The sequence below is a fragment of the Eubalaena glacialis genome, chromosome 4 (genome assembly GCF_028564815.1).
Source record: "Eubalaena glacialis isolate mEubGla1 chromosome 4, mEubGla1.1.hap2.+ XY, whole genome shotgun sequence".
Lineage (NCBI taxonomy): Eukaryota > Metazoa > Chordata > Mammalia > Artiodactyla > Balaenidae > Eubalaena > Eubalaena glacialis.
This window is the reverse complement of record NC_083719.1, coordinates 30,975,784-30,998,978: the sequence shown is the minus strand read 5'-3', so window position 1 is coordinate 30,998,978 and position 23,195 is coordinate 30,975,784. Positions and strand designations below refer to the sequence as shown.

Genomic DNA, 23,195 nt, shown 5'->3' with positions numbered 1-23,195 from the left:
TACCATTGGCTAACTATCTATGTGACCTTGTCTAAGTCACTTCTCTCAACATCAGTTTTCCTATCAGGTAAGAGCTGGACTAGCTCAGTGATTCTCACCTGAGGCGTGGGTAGCATATGGATGGAGATTAGATTCACTACAAATGATGAGCAGTATGATGGGAGTATGTTTCATGTATGAAAACCCTAAAAGCATAAAAAAGAATCACTGACCTAACAGAATGAAAGCAACTCATTATAAAATTCTTAGAATATGGTTACAACTGCCCTGACCTTCACCCATCCAATTTATTCCATAGAGATGTTAGGGTAATTCATTTTAATGTAAATCTGACTGTGTCACTCCCCTGCTTAAAATCCTTTAACCTCTTGTAGTTGTCCTTGGAATAAAATCCAAATGTGTTCAACATGATCTGTAAGGCCCTGCATGATTTGGTCCCCACCTACTTAAGCAAATTCATCTCATGCTGCTCTCCATCTTGCTCGCTGTGCTTTAGTGACGTTGGATTTCTCTCAGTTCCTATAACAGGCATTTTAATATGATGTTTCCTCTGTCTGGGATGGCATCCCCCTCTTTTCAATGACCATTCATCTTTCACATCTCAGTTTAAACATCACAACCTCATAAAAGCTTTTTCTCCAGTATGCTTTAGGTCTTCCTCATATATTGTTCCTTCACAGCATTTTACATGCATAATTACTTACTTAACCATTCATAAGTATTTTCAAATGTCTATCTCCTCACTGTATTTTAAATTCTACAAGAGCAGGAACTGCTTTATTTACCCACAAAGTCTAGGTGAGCCTGAGCACACAGTGGGTTGTCAATAAATATTTGCTGGTTGATAGACAAAATGATTTTACAAGAGCAGAATGGAATTAAGAATGCTGAAAGTTGTGTTTGCAAAGGATATATTTTTCTGTGAAAAAATAAATTATGTAATGCGTTATGAACAAGAATCATAATCTTCAGCCTATTTGGGGCATATAAGTAAAACCACCTTGTAAAGATAAAGAATGCTAACTACAACATAGTTATGTGATATAAACCAGAAGCTGCTTTACCTCTTCAGTTATTCTATGCAGAGATAAAGCTATGTAACCAAATTTTTGTTGGAAAAAATGTCATCAGTGAGCCTTATTTCCTCCAAGAAAACACAGACTGTTATTGCAAGAATGTAATGACCGCGTGAAGTGTTGTTAAACAAGTCTGTGCTAGCTCTATTTATAGATAAGTTAGTACAAGTTTCCAACAATATCATTTGTTTTATTCAAATTAATAGAACACAGCCCATTAAGGAAACATGTATCAAAGGGAAGCTTGTAATTAACAATTTATGAGATATTTCTACTTTATACTCTACTTTATTTTATTACTATTATAATAACAGAAAAGTGTTACCAAGAGAAGAATAAACTATTTTCACTTGGAGCCTTTTTAAAAAGCAGTAACAAATTTAACATTTTCATCAAGACAAATTCTAGAAGTACCATCACAAGAAAGGATAGTTTATAAGACAGAAATAGTTTTATAAGTCATATAAACTTAGAAGACTTAAAAAGAAGCAACAGAAAAAGGCAACTCATTATTCACACCTCGTAGCAAAGTGCCTGATAACATGCCATCCTAACTTCATCAACTCTGTCAATATGAAACTAAAAAGATGAGGTGACAATTTTTTCAAAGTTGGGAATGGATTCAACAGGCTTATATAACACAAGAGGAAACAAGGGATTCAGAAACAGTATACATCTACATTTGCCATGTAGTCACAGAAGCTTAGGAAAGAAATGGAAAGGATAATATAAAAAGGAAAAATCGCTTGTAGCCAAGACTTTCAGAAAAAGTCAGTCAAAGAAACATTTTAATTTGAATTATGAGTTTCAAGAAGAGCAAGAATGCAAGCTACGGAAACATCTTTTATTCCCATTCCTGCAACTAAATTCAATTCATCAGTTTTCACAGGAACAATATTCTTCATAAACAACTACTCCATAAATGGCCAAGAGGGCCACCACATACCGTAAGAATACTGGTACATTAGTCATACATACAGATCCATTCAGTCACGCATGGAGTGGACCAGTTGTACTGACACTACCTTGCCTGGCCTAGAAATCCCCAGAAGAAATTCAAACCACCTTCTATCAAATCCTCAGTTAACCTAGGGATGCCAGTAAACAAGTATACTCTTCAACATTTGGAAACATCCATATTCCCTTTAAAAATAAACATATAAGTGAATAAATAAACAAATATTTAAAAAATTGAACTGATGTAACAGAGATGTACTGATGAAATTAACAATGTTTTTCTTATGGATTTCAAGGTAAAGAAAATACTAAAAAGCATCCCTCACCATTTATAATCCCCACATAGAAATTATTGTTCAGCACTGATGTTCCCTTAGCCAAAACAAGCTACTGATTAACAACTGTGAAAAGTGTGCAAATAAAGTAAAACATAAACGTGGACTTTATCAAACTTTCTGCCAACATTTTTAAAGGTATGAACATCTTACCCTTCTTACGTATGGCAATACAGTGCACATGAGCAATATTTTGTATAAAAATTACATAAAACTTAAATCAAGGATAATGTGACATTAAATTTTTGTATAATTCCTAGAGACATAAGGTGAAGTTTTATACTGTAAACATATGACAAAAAATATTACATAAGTAACTTGAAAGTGCTAGGAAAACTATAAATCAAACAAAGGCTTTTCAAGCATTAACAGGAGCTTAAAAATTAAAATGTACATAAAATTAAAATGCTTAATTATAAATAACTCTTGACTGTTGAGTAAGTTTAACTCCCCCAGTAATATTTTATTAGCTTATTTTGAGTTACAAAATATAAATGATATTAAAATTATATTAAATTAAAAAGAATATAAAAGGTTATTTAGTTCTGCATCTGTTTATTAATAACACTAAAATATTGTGCTATAGTTTTTTGAAAAATTACATTATCGGGTTTTTTAGTGAGCCAAACCATGTCACCAGTTAACAGAGTAATATATAATTCATCTGTAAAATCATGTGTGAAACTTCTCCTCTGCGCCTAGTGCTGACTCCTTCAGACCAGCATCCAATTACGTTCAATCACCACAAGATCAAAATATACTTAATAAATATCTAGACTGTTTTTGGTGAGTTGTTTTCAAGTCACTTCAAAATAACTGATTAACTAATGCCCTATTTTATGCTCTTACCAATTCCTAACAGAAAACTAGTTCTAGAGCTCCAAATACTGCATGGTTCTCAATAACTGTTAATTTCATTTTCCAATTAAGATAGGTTTCCAGGATTTTGTGTTTCATTGTATTATGTTTCATGATAGGAACTGAGAACACTGACATTTCCCGTTTAAAATACAATTGATTACAAACAAAAAACAAAAATCCAACCACAGTCTGTGTAACAAATTAATCCACATAAAATGGTGAATGGTGATATTTACAGCCCAACCACAATCATAAACCCTAATTGTAAGTTCTAAACCTAACCTTTTAAAGAATTTGTCCTGCTAGCTCTGCAGTGAGCTATTATTATTATTTTAAAATCTTACAGACTTTTTACCTACTGTGTGTTTTCTCAATATAAATAGAAATAAAATAGAGCTGAGTAAAAGGAACCTATTTTGAGAGGAATGAATTTATATGAACCAAATGAATTTATGATAAAATTAAAAGATTTACATTTTTTCCATTCAAGCCTACAGAAAAAGCTTGTCAATAGAAGCTAAATCAAACTAACACCAAAATGTGCACATCTCAATTACAGCAGTAATTTCAGAATAGATTCTCATTACTCTCAGAACTCATGAAGAAAAAGAGCTTTAAAAAGTGTCTGAGTAAATTATGTCTTTTATTATAAGCATATTTCACCATAATCAGAAAGTTTGAATAGGAACATTTTCAGCATTTAGGTTCTACTGACAGCTAAACCCTAAATCCCATTAATCGTTCAAAGAAGTTACTGTTTCATGTAAAATTTCTATAAAAAATGCTTTAAAATATATAGACATACTTTTAATTACCCACACAGTGAAAATAAAATAAAAGCTATTAATTTTACAAATGCTGGTATAATTAGAATAATTAGAGTTAGATAAAAGGATCAAAGAAATAAGTTAGATAAATGCAATGTCAGATAGTGTAAAAACAAGATCTAAACAGTATATTTTCTTTTTTAATTGAGGTATAACTGACATATAACATTATATTAGTTTCAAGTGTACAACACAATGATTCAATATCTGTATGTACTGCAAAATGGTCACCACAATAACTTTAGTTAAAATCTCAAAACAGGACACTTTCTGTTTCTATAACGGGATCACCCAAAAAAGAACCATTACTTATGTGGCAGCATGGACAGTATAAAACTCTGCCCAGAATCAGAAAGTAAGCAAGAAAAAGTCTCCTAGCTGCCAGAGATGGCAAAAATTAATGTCGTTTAAAAAATAAAACTTGGGACTTCCCTGGTGGCGCAGTGGTTAAGAATCTGCCTGCCAACGAAGGGGACACAGATTTGAGCCCTGGTCCAGGAAGATCCCACATGCTGCAGAACAACTAAGCCCGTGCACCACAACTACTGAAGCCTGTGTGCCTAGAGCCCGTGCTCCGCAACAAGAGAAGCCACGACAATGAGAAGCCCGCACACTGCAACAAAGAGTAGCCCCTGCTCACCACAACTAGAGAAAGCCCGCGCGCAGCAACGAAGACCCAACACAGCCAAAAATAAATACATAAATAAATAAATAAATTTATATATATAAAAAAACGAAAACAGCATTTTCCAGCCATAGTGATACAACTCCCTCTCTCTCCTACAGCCAACAACATCAGCTACACTCTGTGCCTAGTGTTCCCAGGAATATACTTTGGGAAATGAAGGTTGCCACCAGTAAATGCTTTTCGTGGTGTGATTCAGTAAATTATAAATCTTTTTTTATTTCATTGCAGCTTATAAAGATGCACTATACCAATTAAAATTCTTGGCGAATTTTGGCATGGCATAATAGAAAGAGCATGCACTTTCCAGATCAAGAGGAACTTGGGTACTCCACCACTCATCATGACCTTGAGCTGCTAATTTACCACTGAGTCTTACAGGCTTTTGCTGGAAGGCTGCTAGGCATATTTGACTTGACTTTAATAATCAATAACATATGTAAATATAATTATAAAATTCTCCAAGGAATGATGATTTACATAAATGGATCTCAGAAAATTAAACTTTTCTATAGCCCAAAGGTTTTTTTTTTCTCTTTAAATATTTTTGGGGGAAACTTAAAAAATATATTAGCTTCCTTTTATTTCTAATGTTTTGAATATAATTTAACATTTTCATAATTTATACATTATTACACCATGGTATAACATTCCTCAGAAAGTCTTCGCACTTTCTGTAGGCCTAAGTGTAGGCCTATATTACAGCTTTTTGAGTTTTTTTTCTTTTTTTATAAGTTTATTTATTTATTTTATTTATTTGTGGCTGTGTGGGGTCTTCGTTGTTGCGCATGCGTTTTCTCTAGTTGGGGCGAGTGGGGGCTACTCTTCCTTGTGGTGTGTGGGCTGCTCATTGCGGTGGCTTCCCTTGTTGCAGAGCACAGGCTCTAGGCACACGGGCTTTCGTAGTTGTGGCTTGCGGGCTCTAGAGCTCAGGCTCAGTAGTTGTGGCACACAGGCTTAGTTGCTCCACGGCATGTGGGATCTTCCCGGGCCAGGGCTCAAACCCGTGTCTCTTGCATTGGCAGGCAGATTCTTAACCACTGCGCCACCAGGGAAGCCCAGAAAATGCTGTTTTCTTTCGTTAATATATTTCTCAGGATCTCTACTGTACTTCGTCCTTGGCACTATAACTCTCCAAGGGAAAGACAAAGGAACCCTTTCTCTATGGACACCCTACAGGTACTAGCATTACTGGGAACAAGCTTAGGAAATCCTGCTACAATCCCTGATCACTAGGTTCTCACAGTTTAATCAGCACTGATATGCAGAAAATTAAAACACACTGAAAAAATGTCCAAGAAAAAACTTAAGTGGAGTACAATGAACTATAATCCCCACTACCCTTTTTATCCATCTTATATTCAACTTTTAGATTGGGGGTGCAATGGATGACTTCCACATAAGCCAGTATTAAGAAGATCCTCCCAACATTTTATTTGGAAAAGGTTCAAAGCTACAAAAAAGTTAAAAGAATAGAACAATAAACACCCATATACCTTTTCCAATAAACACCACATACCCTAACATTCATTTTGTCACATCTATATTCTCAGTCTCTCTCTTTCCATACATATATTCATACACACATGCACAAAAATATACACAAATGCACTTTTTATTTTTGTTATACCATTTAAAAGTAAGTTGCACATCTCATGATACTTCACACCTAAATTCACTAGCTGCTATCTTCTAAGAACAAAGACATTCTTCTATATAACCATGATTCCACATAACATGAAGCAATAATATCATCTGTATCAGTTAACAACTGGTGCATAACAAAACATTTTCAAAATTTAATGGCTTAAAACAGCAGGCATACAAAGCAATACTGAGGAAAAAGAACAAACCTGGAGGCATAACCCTCCCAGACTTCGGACAATACTATAAAGCTACATCATGGTACTGGCACAAAAACAGACATATAGATCAATGGAACAGATTAGAGAGCCCAGAAATAAATCTACACACCTACGGTCAACTAATCTTCGACAAAGGAGGCAAGAATATACAATGAAGAAAACACAGTCTCTTCTGCAAGTGGTATTGAGAAAGCTGGACAGCCGCATGTAAATCAATGAACTTAGAACATTCCCTTACACCATACACAAAAATAAACTCAAAATGGCTTAAAGACTTAAATATAAGCAAGACATGATAAAACTCCTAGAACAGAACATAGGCAAAGCATTCTCTGACACGAATTGTACCAATGTTCCCCAGGATACATCATATCTTGGGTCACAAATCAACCCTTGGTACATATAATGAAACTGAAATGGTATCAAGTATCTTTTCCGACCACAATGCTATAAGACTAGATATCAATTACAGGAAAAAAACCGTAAAAAATACAAACACATGGAGGTTAAACAATACACTACTAAATAACCAAGAGATCACAGAAGAAATCAAAGAGAAAATCAAAAAATACCTAGAAACAAATGACAACGAAAACACGACGACCCAACACCTATAGGATGCAGTTCTAAGAGGGAAGTTTATAGCAATACAATCCTATCTCAAGAAACAAGAAACATCTCAAATAAACAACCTAACCTTACAGCTAAAGCAATTAGAGAAAGAAGAAAAAAAAAAAAAAAAACCCCAAAGTCAGCAGAAGGAAAGAAATCATAAAGATCAGATCAGAAATAAATGAAAAAGAAATGAAGGAAACGATAGCAAAGTTCAATAAAACTAAAAGCTGGTTCTTTGAGAAGATAAACAAAATTGATAAACCATTAGACAGACTCATCAAGAAAAAAAGGAAGAAGACTCAAATCAACAGAATTAGAAATAAAAAAAGGAGAAGTAACAATTGACACTGCAGAAATACAAAGGATCATGAGAGATTACTACAAGCAACTATATGCCAATAAAATGGACAACCTGGAAGAAATGGACAACTTCTTAGAAAAGCACAACCTTCCGAGACTGAAACAGGAAGAAACAGAAAATATAAACAGACCAATCACAAGCACTGAAATTGAAACTGTGATTAAAAATCTTCCAACAAACAAAAGCCCAGGACCACATGGCTACACAGGCGACTTCTATCAAACATTTACAGAAGAGCTAACACCCATCCTTCTCAAACTCTTCCAAAATACAGCAGAGGGAGGAACACGCCCAAACTCATTCAACGAGGCCACCACCACCCTGATACCCAAACCAGACAAAGATGTCACAAAAAAAGAAAACTACAGGCCATATATCACTGATGAACACAGATGCAAAAATCCCCAACAAAATACTAGCAAACAGAATCCAACAGCACATTAAAAGGATCATACACCATGATCAAGTGGGGTTTATCCCAGGAATGCAAGGATTCTTCAATATATGCAAATCAATCAATGTGATATACCATATTAACAAATTGAAGGAGAAAAACCATATGATCATCTCAACAGATGCAGAAAAAGCTTTTGACAAAATTCAACACCCATTTATGATAAAAAGTCTCCAGAAAGTAGGCATAGAGGGAACTCACCTCAACATAATAAAGGCCATATATGACAAAACCACAGCCAACATTGTTCTCAATGGTGAAAAACAGAAACCACTTCCACTAGGATCAGGAACAAGACAAGGTTGCCCACGCTCACCACTATTATTCAACATAGTTTTGGAAGTGTTAGCCACAGCAATCAGAGAATAAGAAGAAATAAAAGGAATCCAAATCGGAAAAGAAGTAAAACTGTCACTGTTTGCAGATGACATGATACTATACATAGAGAATCCTAAAGATGCCACAGAAAACTAGTAGAGCTAATCAATGAATTTGGTAAAGTAGCAGGATACATAATTAATGCACAGAAATTTCTTGCATTCCTATACACTAATGACGAAAAATCTGAAAGAGAAATTAAGCAAACACTCCCATTTACCATTGCAACAAAAAGAATAAAATACCTAGGAATAAACCTACCTAAGGAGACAAAAGACCTGTATGCAGAAAACTATAAGACACTGATGAAAGAAATGAAAGATGATACAAAAGATGGAGAGATATACCATGTTCTTGGATTGGAAGAATCAACATTGTGAAAATGACTCTACTACCCAAAGCAATCTACAGATTTAACACAATCCCTATCAAACTAACAATGGCATTTTTCACAGAACCAGTAGAAAAAACTTCACAATTTGTATGGAAACACAAAAGATCCCGAATAGCCAAAGCAGTCTTGAGAAAGAAAAACAGAGCTGGAGAAATCAGGCTCCTGGACTTCAGAGTATACTACAAAGCTACAGTACTCAGGACAGTATGGTATTGGCACAAAAATGGAAATATAGATCAATGGAAGAGGATAGGAAGCCCAGAGATAAACCCACATACCTATGATCACCTTATCTTTGATAAAGGAAGCAAGAATATACAATGGAGAAAAGACAGCCTCTTCAATAAGTGGTGCTGGGAAAACTGGACAGCTACATGTAAAAGAATGAAATTAGAACACTCCCTAACACCATACACAAAAATAAATTCAAAATGGATTAAAGACCTAAATGTAAGGCCAGACACTATCAAACTCTTAGAGGAAAACATAGGCAGAACACTCTATGACATACTTCACAGCAAGATCCTTTCTGACCCACCTCCTAGAGAAATGGAAATACAAACAAAAATAAAGAAGTGTGACCTAATGAAACTTAAAAGCTTTTGCACAGCAAAGGAAACCATAAACAAGACCAAAAGACAACTCTCAGAATGGGAGAAAATATTTGCAAACGAAGCAACTGACAAAGGATTAATCTCCAAAATGTACAAGCAACTCATGCAGCTCAATATCAAAAAAACAAACAACCCAATCCAAAAATGAGAAGACCTAAATGGACATTTCTCCATAGAAGACATACAGGTTGCCAACAAACACATGAAAGGATGCTCAACATCACTAATCATTAGAGAAATGCAAGTCAAAACCACAATGAGGTATCACCTCACACCAGTCAGAATGGCCATCATCAAAAAAATCTACAAACAATAAATGCTGGAGAGGGTATGGAGAAAAGGGAACCCTCTTGCACTGTGGTGGGAATGTAAATTGATACAGCCACTATGGAGAACAGTATGGAGGTTCCTTAAAAAACTAAAAATAGAACTAGCATACGACCCAGCAATCCCACTACTGGGCATATACCCTGAGAAAACCATAATTCAAAAAGAGTTTGGACCACAATGTTCATTGCAGCACTATTTACAATAGCCAGGACATGGAAGCAACCTAAGTGTTCATCGACAGATGAATGGATGAAGAAGATGTGGCACATATATACAATGGAATATTACTCAGCCATAAAAGGAAACGAAATTGAGTTATTTGTAGTGAGGTGGATGGACTTAGAGTCTGTCATAAAGAGTTAAGTAAGTCAGAAAGAGAAAAACAAATACTGTATGCTAACGCATATATATGGAACCTGAAAAAAAAAAAAAAAGGTACTGATGAACCTAGTTGCAGGGAAGGAATAAAGAGGTAGACATAGAGAATGGACTTGATGACATGGGATGGGGGGGCGAAGCTGGGGCGAAGTGAGAGTAGCATCGACATATATACACTACCTAATGTGAAATAGCTGGCTGTTGAGAAGCAGCAGCATAGCACAGGGAGATCGGCTCGGTGCTCTGCAATGACCTAGAGGGGTAGGATAGGGAGGATGGGAGGGAGGATCAAGGGGGAAGGGATATGGGGACACGGGTATGCATATGGCTGATTTGCTTTGTTGTGCAACAGAAACTAACACGGTATTGTGAAACAATTATACTCCAATAAAGAGCTATTAAAAATAAATAAATAAATAAATAAAAATGTGTTTCACCTAAATAATACCATCTTTATATTTTCATTTATAAGATTTTTCATTGTAATTTTCTCTGTAATATTACAAATAACTCATTCTTGTGAACTACTGTAAATACTAAAAATGAATCATACAATATAACAATTCAAGAAAAAGCTGCTCAAATATTCCCTGTAATACTCTTGAATCCTAAGCCAACAAATATAATGCAAAAGAATCTGAATAGGGACTTCCCTGGTGGGCAGTAGTTAAGAATCCGCCTGCCAATGCAGGGGACACAGGTTCGAGCCCTGATCCGGGAAGATCCCACATGCCACGGAGCAACAAAGCCCGTGTGCTACAACTACTGAGTCTGCACTCTATAGAGCCCACGAGCCACAACTACTGAGCCCGCAGGCCACAACTACTGAAGCCCACGCACCTAGAGCCCGTGCTCCACAACAAGAGAAGCCACTGCACTGAGAAAACCGCGCACTGCAACGAAGAGTAGCCCCCGCTCGCCGCAACTAGAGAAACCCCACACGCAACAACAAAGACCCAACAGAGACAAATACATAAATTAATTAATTAATTTTTTTTAAAAAGAATCTGAATAACCATTAAATCAATTTTTTCAGTTGTTACTTCCAAAAAACCATCATTTAAACAACAAATTTATATAAGCTATTAGATTCAGATGGAAATCAGCCTTTACTATAAAAAGTAACAAAGTTTAAAGTCATTTGAGTCCACTTAACAGCATCCATCTGACCCACTGTGCTCCCTAATAAACTCTACTTGAATTTCTTCCAACTCTCATTTTTACAGCTTCCATATTTACTTAAGCAAACCTTATACTGTCAGCTAAATTCAAGGTAAAGTTCAGAACAAGACTATATAAACATCAGGATTCCTAATATTCTATCTCTTACTTTACTGGCAAGATTGCTACAATATAAAGGTTAAAGAAAATACTGAAATATATGAATGTATTAGATGAATTATCAACAATACTCACGCATCATTTGAGCAAGTCACAAATTCTCCCTTTATTTTGGGATGCCATGAGCCAGTATGAAGCATTGCTGTATGACCCTTAAAAAAAAAAAAAGAAAAAAGGAAAAAAAATCTGTTAAAAATGTAAATATAAACAAACTGACCAAAAGCTGACATATTATGCTTAAAAGTAAAACTGTTTAGTCCTCCCCAAGGCACACTATTTTAATTACAAACTGATATTATTTTATTTCCGTTTTATTTCATAATATGCTTTGTTTATTTCACTTTGTTTATTTTAATTTTAATTCACCGTGTAACCCCTCCTGCCTAGGAATTAGTACAGTGCTTACATATAACAGGTGCTTAAAAAGAAAGAGAGGGGAAAATGACAGCCTCTCTTTAGGAACGAAGTAAAAAGAAAAACCACAATAAGAAAGACAATGGGGAAAAAAATCAGTGGAAAAGAATTAAGGAGAATAGAAAGTACTTACAAGTAACCAAGGCAAAAGCAAGAGGATGGGGAAAAAAAAAATCCCTTCTTTAAAATGTGTCAACAATCTTAATTCTACAATACATCTGTAAGAATAAATAGGTGAGAAAATGAAAACATCTTTAAAATGATTCAGGAAGATTAGCCCTACTCAGTATGGAGCATAATACAAAAACACTGTAATTATTTTATTTTATTTATTTATTTTTATCTTTATTGGAGTATAATTGCTTTATAATGTTGTATTAGTTTCTGCTTTATAACAAAGTGAATCAGCTATATGTATACATATATCCCCATATGCCCTCCCTCTTGAGCCTCCCTCCCACCCTCCCTATCCCACCCCTCTAGGTCATCACAAAGCATTGAGTTGACCTCCCTGTGCTATGCAGCAGCTTCCCACTAGCCATCCATTTTACATTTGGTAGTGTATATATGTCCATGCCACTCTCTCGCTTTGTCCCAGCTTACCCTTCCCCCACCATGTCCTCAAGTCTGTCCTCTACGTCTGCATCTTTATTCCTGCCCTGCCAGTAGGTTCATCAGTACCGGTTTTTTTAGATTCCATATATGTGCATTAGCATACAGTATTTGTTTTTCTCTTTCTGACTTACTTCACTCCGTATGACAGACTCTAGGTCCATCCACCTCACTACAAATAACTCAGTTTTGTTCCTTTTTATGGCTGAGTAATATTCCATTGTATATATGTGCCACCTCTTCTTTATCCATTCATCTGTCAATGGACATTTAGGTTGCTTCCATGTCCTGGCTATTGTAAATAGTGCTTCAATGAATATTGTGGCATGTATCTTTTTGAATTATGGTTTTCTCAGGGTATATGCCCAGTAGTGGGATTGCTGGGTCAAATATTTTCTCCCATTCTGAGGGTTGTCTTTTCATCTTGTTCATAGTTTACTTTGCTGTGCAAAAGCTTTTAAGTTTCATAAGCTCCCATTTGTTTATTTTTGTTTTTATTTCCATTTCTCTAGGAGGTGGGTCAAAAAGGATCTTGCTCTGATGTATGTCATAGAGTGTTCTGCCTATGTTTTCCTCTAAGAGTTTGATAGTGTCTGGCCTTACATTTAGGTCTTTAATCCATTTTGAGTTTATTTTTGTGTATGGTGTTAGGAAGCGTTCTAATTTCATTCTTTTACATGTAGCTGTCCAGTTTTCCCAGCACCACTTATTGAAGAGGCTGAATTTTCTCCTTTGTATATTCTTGCCTCCTTTGTCAAAGATAAAGTGACTATATGTGTGTGGGTTTATCTCTGGGCTTTCTATCCTGTTTCATTGATCTATATTTCTGTTTTTGTGCCAGTAGCATACTGTCTTGATTACTGTAGCTTTGTAGTATAGTCTGAAGTCAGGGAGCCTGATTCCTCTGGCTCTGCAAAAACACTGCAATTAAAACACTGTGCTATGTGGCTGCTTCCCACTAGCTATCTATTTTACATTTGGTAGTGTATATATGTCCATGCCACTCTCTCAGCCGCATAGCACAGGAAGATCAGCTCGGTGCTTTGTGACCACCTAGAGGGGTGGGATAGGGAGGGTGGGAGGGAGGGAGATGCAAGAGGGAAGAGATATGGGAACATATGTATATGTATAACTGATTCACTTTGTTATAAAGCAGAAACTAACACACCATTGTAAAGCAATTATACTCCAATAAAGATGTTTAAAAAATAAATAAATAAAAAATAAAGGCTGTTGTCATAGAAAAAAAAAAAAAACACTGTGATGTTGGTATAAAAACTGACATACATACCAAATCAATCACAGAGTATATATTTCAAACATAAACACACACATACACACACACACACAATTCCCTCCTAGGTAGCAAAGTAAGCTATAGTGGTCTCATACTATAAGTCAGGTTCAGATGGGGCAGAAAAGAACCTAATACTTTTTAGTATAATAATGGCAAGGCCTCTTATTCTGAAGGGGTCCAGAATAAAGCTAAACTAAAAGTAGTAAAATGTGCATATTTAAATGACTTAGAAGGAAAATAACTGTAGCTCTCTGGAAAGACTGAATTGGAACTGGAGTACCCACACATGGGCCTGGAGACCCATCTCTAGTCCCAGCTGCCCACAATGCCTCAAATAGTATCTGGCCAACTCCTGACATTCTGTTCATGTTAAAAAGGTACAAATAGGGACCAGAGATCTGGAATCTCTTCCTGCAATAGGAAAGAATGGACTGAAGTAGTGCCTGGAGGGACTAGATAGGAAGTTTGAGATTCCACTTTCTTCTCCCGAGCTCAAGACTTGTATATTCAACTATCAACTTGATTGACATCTCCACTTGCATGTCATAAGCATTTCAAACATAATAGGCCCAATAGGGAAATCTTGATTCTTACTGCCCACTTCATTTGCAATAAACTTCTTTCCTAGTTGCTAAAGCTACAAACATGGAAGTAATCCTTAAAGACTCCAATAACCCCTAAACTCTCTTCTCTCTACCCACCCAGATTCAATCCACTAGCTAGTCCTGTCAGTTCAACCCAAAACACATCTCAAATCTATCCACTTTTCTCCTTTTTCACTACTACAACTCTTATACGAACCAACATTATCTCGTGTCTCTACATCAGTTATTATGTACTGCAACAGGCCTGTGACTAGTCTCTCTACTTTTACTCTTGTGTAATGTGCTCCACAAAGCAATCAATAAAATAGAGACACAAATTTAGAGGACAAACATATGGACACCAAGGGGGGAAAGTGGGGGGAGGGGGGATAAATTGGGAGATTGGGATTGATGTATATACACTAATATGTATAAAATACATAACTAATAAGAGCTTGCTGTATAAAAAAAATTAAAAAAATAAAGTTTAAGGTAAACCTCTTCCCCCCCCAAAAAAAGCAATCAATATCACCCTTTAAAGATATACTTCTAAAAATGCCACTGCTTTTTATCTTCCACTGGCTTTCCAATGTCTTTCCACAGTGTACACAAGCTTACATCTTCCAGCCCCTGCTTTCTTTACAACCTCACTAACTTTGTGCTCCTTCTTGCCCAGAATGCACACACCTCCCTGGTCTTCTTTCATTTCCTCCCATACACGTGACTCTTTCCCCACATCGGGGCCTTTACACGTGCTTTTCCATCTGCTGGAAAGCTCTTTTTCCACTTTTACATGACTGGCTTCTTCTCACTCTTTCAATCTCAGCTTACATGCCACTTATTCAAATGAGTATTGCCTGGCCCTCTATCTAAGTGAATATGGCCCATTCCGTTCTTCTCTACCAGAGTACCTGTCCATTTCCTTGATAATAGTCACCGTAATTCGTAATGCTATATCTATTAACTTCATATTTGATTCTTGACCCTGTGTTAATGTTTTACATATTCATAAATAAACAAATAAGGATCGGAAAAAACCTAAAACAATATAAACCGAAATAAATGAACCCTACTGTATTTCAAATGAATAACAAATACACTGAAAGAATAAACAACAGGTAATAACCCAAGTAACTATACATCCTGTAGTGGGTTGAATGGTGGCCCCCCCCAAAAGATATGTCCACGTCCTAATCACTGGAACCTGTGAATGGACCTTATTTGGAAGAAGAATATTTTCAGATATAATTAAGCATCTCAAGATAAGGTCACTCTAAATTATCTGGGTCAGCCCTAAATTTGATAACAAGTATCCTCAAGTATCCTTATAAGAGACAGAAGAGGAGAAGACACAAAGAGGAGAAGGCTCTGTGAAGATGGAAGCAGAGACTGGAGTTTCGCAGCCACAAGGATGCCTAGAGTCACCAGAGGCTAGAAGAGGCGAGGAACGATTCTTCCAGAGCCGTTGGGGGGAGTGTGGCCATGCCAATACCTTGATTTCAGACTTCTGGCTTCCAAAATTGTGGAAGAAAAAATTTCCGTTGTTTTAAGCTACCATGTGTGTGGTAATCTGTTACAGTAGTCCTAGGAAACTACTAATATATACTCTCAGTCTAAAGACCAAAAGAACAGTAAATAAATACTGCATTCCAGTTAATATATCTGCGTCTTTTTTTGCAATGGTATGCGTTAACAGTTCTGAAACTGCTTTCAATACAATGAAGATTTAAGCAATATTTGAGGAAATATGTTGAAGACAATGGGAGTCGAGTTTCTCACTGTTGGAGAAGGGAGTTACTAAAGTGGAAAAGGGGAAGACTAGAACGAACTTTGTGGTGTTTGACTGAAACTGGGGATATCAATATGAACTCATGGTTTTTAAGAGGTAGATGTAAATTTAAGGGTAAATGTACATTTGTAAATTATTCTCTAGCTTTATATGCTGCAAATGTCTAGAAACAATGACACCTCAGCAAACATAGCACGGATATCCTGGTTTCTAAATATCATTCTCCACTAAAGGAACCAGGGCTCCTTGGAGAAATGATTGTTTTGGGGTCTGAGGTAGGAAAAGTACAAGATTAACAGAGAATATTTGGTTATGCTAAAAAAATAAGAAAGTGTTGCAAAAATGACAGGGATATGCTAAAAAGATAAAACGCAGGTTGGAGAGGCTTCCACCAGCTAAACCTGGGACAATTAGGGCATCAAAATAAATAAAGTAATGGATTATAAACCACTGACTAAAATAAGAACCCTTGAATGCATATTAATATAATAAAGAAATAAATAAGAGAAAGCTCTTCCTTACAGAATACTAATAAATATAAGATAAATTATAGAGTTAGAAAAATCATCAGTTTGCAATCATGACAGTAATACCTGATTCAGACAAGAACCATCAATGGATGCTAAAACTAATGGAGGAAAGTCTGATAATACACAGGGTAATTGCATGGTCTCAAAATCTCCCTGCAAATGGCTTAATAATGACAAAGAGATAATAGTAACTTTATAGTGAAGAAGAAATCTGGTAGGCTCCATCTTAACAAGTGATCCAAGTTTACATCATCAATACTGGGATGCAACTGACATCATGTACTTTCTGATATGAGGAAGTAAGGAGGGTACAATATCATTTGTGGGTCAATCTTTCTAGAAATGCATACCCTGACTCTAATTATGAGAAAAAACAGGCAAAATCGAATTCTACATTTTACAAAGTAAAAGGCTTACAGTCTTCAAAAATATCAAAGTAAAAAAAGGGGGGAGGGCAGAGAAACTATTCCGAATTAAAGGAGACAAAAAGGCATGATGATTGAACTGGTGAGAAAATAATTAGGAACAAGATCATTAAGATAACTGATGAAACTATCGACTATGGATTAGATAATAGTATTTTATCAACATTAAATTCATGGTTATATAAGAAAATGTAATGTTATTAGGAACACCACACTAAAGAATTTAAGAGCAAAGGAGCATGATGTTTGCAACTTGTTTTCAAAAGTTGGGGGAAATTAAACACACATACATAATTTTTATGTATGTGCATATACATATGCGTGTGAGTGTTTGGGGGGTGTATAAGTGAGGTGGGAGGAAAGGAGGGAGAGGGGAGGGAGAGTGTGTATTAGTTGAGGGAGGAAGGGAGGAAGAGATGAGGGGGAGATAAAGCAATGGGGTGAAATGTTAGCAATTGGTAAATCTGAAAAAGGGGTATAAAGAAGCTGAGTACTGATTTTACAACTTTTCTGTAAATTTGAAATTACATCAAAATAAATACTTTAAAAAATATATTCTGGCTGCTCTGTGAAGAAAAGTCTGCTGCAAAAACAAAAGAGGAATTAAGAGGGTCATCTGGGAAGATATTGATGTGATTCATGTGAAAATTGACAGTGGCCTGGACTAGGGAACAGCAAGAAAGTGTTCAGAAGTGAGAAGATTTGGGATACATTTTAAAGACAGAGACAATAGGATTCCCTAAAGAATTGGATCTGGGCTATAATAACAGATGAAGCCAATGCCTGTGATCTGAGCAGCTGTGTGAATGGGGTGACTGTATAAATACATGCCATTCTTTCTGGCCATGGAGAACATGAACCTCAATCTGTGTTCAGGGAATTTGCCCCAAAAACGACTCTTCATAGAAGACAGAGGCTACCTCTCATACAGAAGCAAAAAGTCAGATGCCGACTTTGCCAGCCTCCCTCACAGATATGACACAGGAAATGCAATTGAGCTCTAGCCACGACATTCATTTTGAGCTGTGACTCAAAGACAATGATACCCTCTTTCTATCTCATCCATTCAGGCTGCTACAACAAAAATACCATAAACTGAGTGGCTTATAAACAACAAACATTTATTTCTCATAGTGCTGGAGGCTGGGAAGTTCAAGATCAAGGCAGTTTTAGTGTCCGAACTTCCTAATTCACAGATGTGGTCTTTCTGCTATAACCTCACATGGTGAAGGAGAAAGAGAAGTTTCTCTGTCCACTTTCATAAGGGCACTAAACCCATTCATGAGAGTCCTGCCTTCATGACCTAATCACCTAAAGGCACCACCTCCTAGTAACATCACGTTGGGGTTAGGATTTCAACATATGAACTTGGGGGAGACACAACATTCAGACCTGAGGACTCTCCTTAAGGACAGCAGTACTGCATCTCCCGCAAGACAGAGTTCCCTGCTCTTCAGTAGCAGTGGTACAAGCTGTGATATTCAATGTCTGGCAGTGACCATCACGATTTTATCAGCAAACCAGGTTTGTAGCATGGTTTGGGGGCATTGTTCCTGCATTTCACATCAAGTGTCATTCACCCCTTCCAGCATTCTCATTACACATCAATCAAATAGAGTAAGCTTCTGCTGCAAGAACAGGTACTGAAATCCTCACTCATAATTTTTATCAGGGAACTACAGTGAATTAAAATATATTTTACAGGAGGTTCCAGTTTCACTCCAGATGGAATATACACATTCCATCCTATCACTCCATCTGATTACAATAAGTTCTGAACAAAATTTTAAAAGTTACTGGCAGAAGACACTGAATAGTAGATAAGATCAAGCAAAAAGGATATAGAACCCAGGTCGCAAGGAGCAGTAAGGTGATGAGTTTCCTGGGGATGTTTTTTGCCTTCTCACTTCCCAACATAGGCTCTGGGGCAGCCCACATTGACAACTGACAGCAAGAGCAGATAGACGGGGTTCCAAGAAAAGGTTGCAATGTCCAGAGGGTAGGGGTGGTGGGTAAGGAGAGTAGTGAAGGACCTGGGAGACAAAGCTCTTGTGACCTGACCTACCCTATGCCAGGCAAGCACAAGGAACGAAGCTGCCGGTCTCCCCTCAGTGCTGGTACCAGAAATGGAAGTAGCCTTTACAGGCCAAAGAACTACTGACTGCCTCCTTTTCACACCAGGCAAGCAGTGGCTCTGAGGTGGCACTTCTCATCCTCCCAACCAGCTGCAGTGGCCCTGTGAGGCGATTACAGCAGATGACTGCCAGCAACAAAACAGTAACTGCCCTCTCCCTAGTGACAGGAGAAGCCCTTCGGGGAGGATATCTGTTGGCTCTCCTGACCCTACACCAGGGAAGGGCCAGCAACAAAGAAGCATGGCATCTCCTCCCCTGACCCAAAAGCAGCAAGGACAGCAACCTCAATGGGGTAGAACACTTTTGATGTTCCATGCCCTCTACTAGGCCAACATTAGCAACAAAGTAAGCCTAAGCCTTCCAACCATACAGTAGCATTTGTAGGACAGAAACCTTCTGATACTCTATGCTTTACATTGGGATAATGCCAACACAGACTAGCAGCACTCTATTTTCCCACCAACTCATAGAAGCAGCTGCTGAGGGGCAGGTAAAACTTGATTTCTCCATCCCATTCCAGCTTTGCCCAGAGGCATACCCAGTTACAGGAACTGCTACATAGCACAAAAAGAGTAAGTCTCTGGTTTTCCAGCAAGAACACCAGAACAGAAAACTTCTGAAAACAGAGGGGAGAGGGAAAATTACGGGCTTAAGAAATAAGAAAGCTAGAGAAAAATATCATCTAAATCTGTACAAAAAGTCCTGAGCTCACTCCTGAGATACATATATGTAAAACCTGTCAGAATCAACTGAAGAAAAGCACTGAGATCTCAAGATGGTGCAGACTACCATCAAGGTTCCACACAGACTCCTGGGTAGCACACACGAGACAAACCAGAATAGCATACAGAGGCATAAAGGCTTTGGAAATTAAACCAATACTGGAAGTAAAAACAGCTCACAGAAGTCAGGTCAGGACATACAGTCTAAAACTAATCAAATTGACTGTCAGCTAAAAAGAAACCACATATTCACATAAGCAAAAAAAACCTCTAGCATTCTCCAGAAGTTTTAGACAGGAGTCAGAATCTCATAACACAGTATTCAAAGTGTCAAGGATACAATCCAAAATTTAACATACAAAGAACCAGGAAAATCTAACCAGCTCTCAAGAAATAAGACAAAAGATGCCAACCACAAGATGATCCAAATGTTAGAATTCTCAGAAAATTACTTTAAATCAGTGTTTACAATCATGATACAAAAAGGGAAAGCAAACACTTTTGAAACAAATGCAAAGATAGACATGCTCAGCAAAGAAAAACAGACTAATTTTTTTAAATGGTTGTACTGAAAAATACAATAATGGAAATTAAAAATTCACTGGAGGGGTCCAATAGTAGAATGGATACATCAAAGGACAGAGTCAGTGAACTTGAAGACAGGTCAATAGAAATAATTCAATCTAAACCATAGGAAGAAAAAAGAACAGGGAAAAAATGAGCAGAGACAATAATATTAGACAATATCAAAAGATTTAGTATTCATGCTATATAAGATTCAGAAAGAGGAGAGATAGGTGCAAAAAATTTTTGAAGAAATAATGGCTAAAAATTTCCCCAAAGTGGTGAAAAATGTAAACTTACAGATCTAAGAACCTCAGTGAATGCCAAACAAAATGAACTAAAAACAAAAAACAAACTAATGAAAGCCAGAAGACAATGGAACAACACTTTTAAAGTACTGAGAGAAAAATACTGTCAAGTTAAATGTACAGAAAATGTACTTCAGAAGTGAAGGTGAAATAAAGACATTCTAAGATGAAAGAAAACTAAGAGAACTAATTCACATGGAAATTAAAAGAATAACAAAAAATTTCAAGAATCATTTTATTATTTCAAGAATACTTATTATTATTTTATTCTTATTATTTTATTATTTCAAGAAATATTAATTTAAGAATAATCATGAGGACCTTCCTGGTGGCGCAGTGGTTAAGAATCCTCCTGCCAACGCAGGGGACACGGGTTCGAGCCCTGGTCCGGGAAGATCCCACATGCCACAAAGCAACTAAGCCTGTGCACCACAACTACTGAGCCGGTGCTCTAGAGCCCACGTGCCACAACTATTGAAGCTTGCGTGCCTAGGGCCTGTGCTCTGCAACCAGAGAAGCCACTGAAATGAGAAGCCCGTGCACCGCAATGAAGAGTAGCCCCCCACTTGCCGCAACTAGAGAAAGCCTGCACGCAGCAATGAAGACCTAATGCAGACAAAAATAAATTAATTAATTTTTAAAAATAATCATGAAAAGAAGGAACAAAGTTGAAGGATTCACACTTTCCAATTTCAAAATTATCTACATGTCAATGTTAATAGCAGCTTTATTCATAAAGCTTTGTAGGTAAAACATGTTTTGCCAATGGAACAGATGTGCAGTGAGAGGGAAAGGGGGAAGTAAAGAAGACGTTTCAAGAAGGAGAGAATAATCAACTGTGTCAAACACTGCTGAGAGTTACAGTATTATGAGAACTGACGACCAGATATGAATGGCATGATGGGTGGGCACCATGAACAGATAAGTGAGTTAGATTCCCCTCAATTCTGTGCACCTAAGGTACTAAAAGATAGTAATTAAACTGGCTCATAGAGTAAAATCATAGGACTGTCAGGGATCCCATTAATCTCTTTCCAAAATAGAAATTTGCCAGTCTTTGCTTATTTAAGAAAAAAAAAAGAATTTCTAATACCAAGCAGTAAATAGGTACCTGATCTAGTTTCACCCCATTAAATATCTGCTTCTGGGAAAACAGCTCATGATTTGCAACAGAAGGAACACCCCAATAACCCCAAGACATGCCCTACCTTCAAGGACTTAGATCCTAAACTGCCTTGGCTTCCTCAATCTTGCACACTACTCCACACCTTCATTCTCCCGCTCTGCTTAGCTCAGCTCCACCTCCACTGACATCTCCACCTGGCCTCTTAATCTAATGTGGAGCCTGCTTACCACCCAGTCAGTTCCTAGTTTACCATCTTCCTCTCCCACTCCCAGACTCAGGGATTCACCCATTCTCAGCGCAATGGGTGCCGCTCAGTCCAGTTCTTAGAATCCCACTTCCTATGCTTTGCCATAACAACAACCCCAAAACTGACCCAGTCCATACAGGTCTTGAAGGCAGGCTCCAGAAAACAGGTCTTCTACTGATATTTGTTGATTAGAGTTGAAATAGCATCTTGAAATATAAAGGATAGTTCTAAGAGGACCAAAAGAAGATGATCCCTATTACATAGAACACTATGATAAAATGTGGTCACCTTAGTTGTTGAATACACAGAATATGAACACAAATAGTAAGTTAAATTGAAGAAATCTAAAAGACTATGAATGTTGTTTCTTGTTTGTAAAGACAGGAGTATGACAAAGGCAATGGGAATGTTAAGTACCCTTGTGTTAAAACAGTGACGAAAATTAGTCATAACAAAAAATGAAGTTCAGCTAAGGATTCTTAAATGGAACTAAACAGATTCAGTACCACGGCTAACATTAGTGGAAAAATTTTTTAAGTGACACCTATTCAAGTAGAGTCAGTGACTAAAACACTTTTTCATCAAATAAACTAGGTTTTCTCTCTTTCTCCTTTATCTAAACATAGGCAGGCAGCCCTGGAAAAAAAAATTTTTTTTCCCTCCTTTATTTAACAGCCTTAACTGGAAAGAGCCTAGTAGAAAGAATGAAACATCTATTTGTTTCTCATAATATGCTGAACTTTTCATACACAGAGGACATTATCAAACCATGACGACTATTGGTTTCCTCTAACACACACGTGCGCGCGCACACACACACACACACAGAGGTGTGCTGATCAATACTTGTCAGTCCATACCCCTGTGGCAGCCTCATGACAAAAGCTGTAAAATAGCTGCCTCGCTGCAGCGCCATTTGTAGTCACTGAATGAAGTGAGGCTCTGTGACCCACAAAAATGAAAGTACCCAT

The 23,195-nt window shown here is 37.0% G+C and overlaps 1 protein-coding gene across 2 annotated transcripts in view; it reads right to left on the bottom strand.

The window, feature by feature from the left end:
• The window catches only part of WDR70 (WD repeat domain 70), a 316,512-nt gene that overhangs the window by 180,749 nt on the left and 112,568 nt on the right, over positions 1-23,195 (bottom strand). For both annotated transcript variants that reach the window (XM_061187724.1, XM_061187725.1), the window contains exon 9: positions 11,547-11,623. In XM_061187724.1, the coding sequence (XP_061043707.1) occupies positions 11,547-11,623 (77 nt within the window). The remainder of the gene's footprint in view (positions 1-11,546; positions 11,624-23,195) is intronic.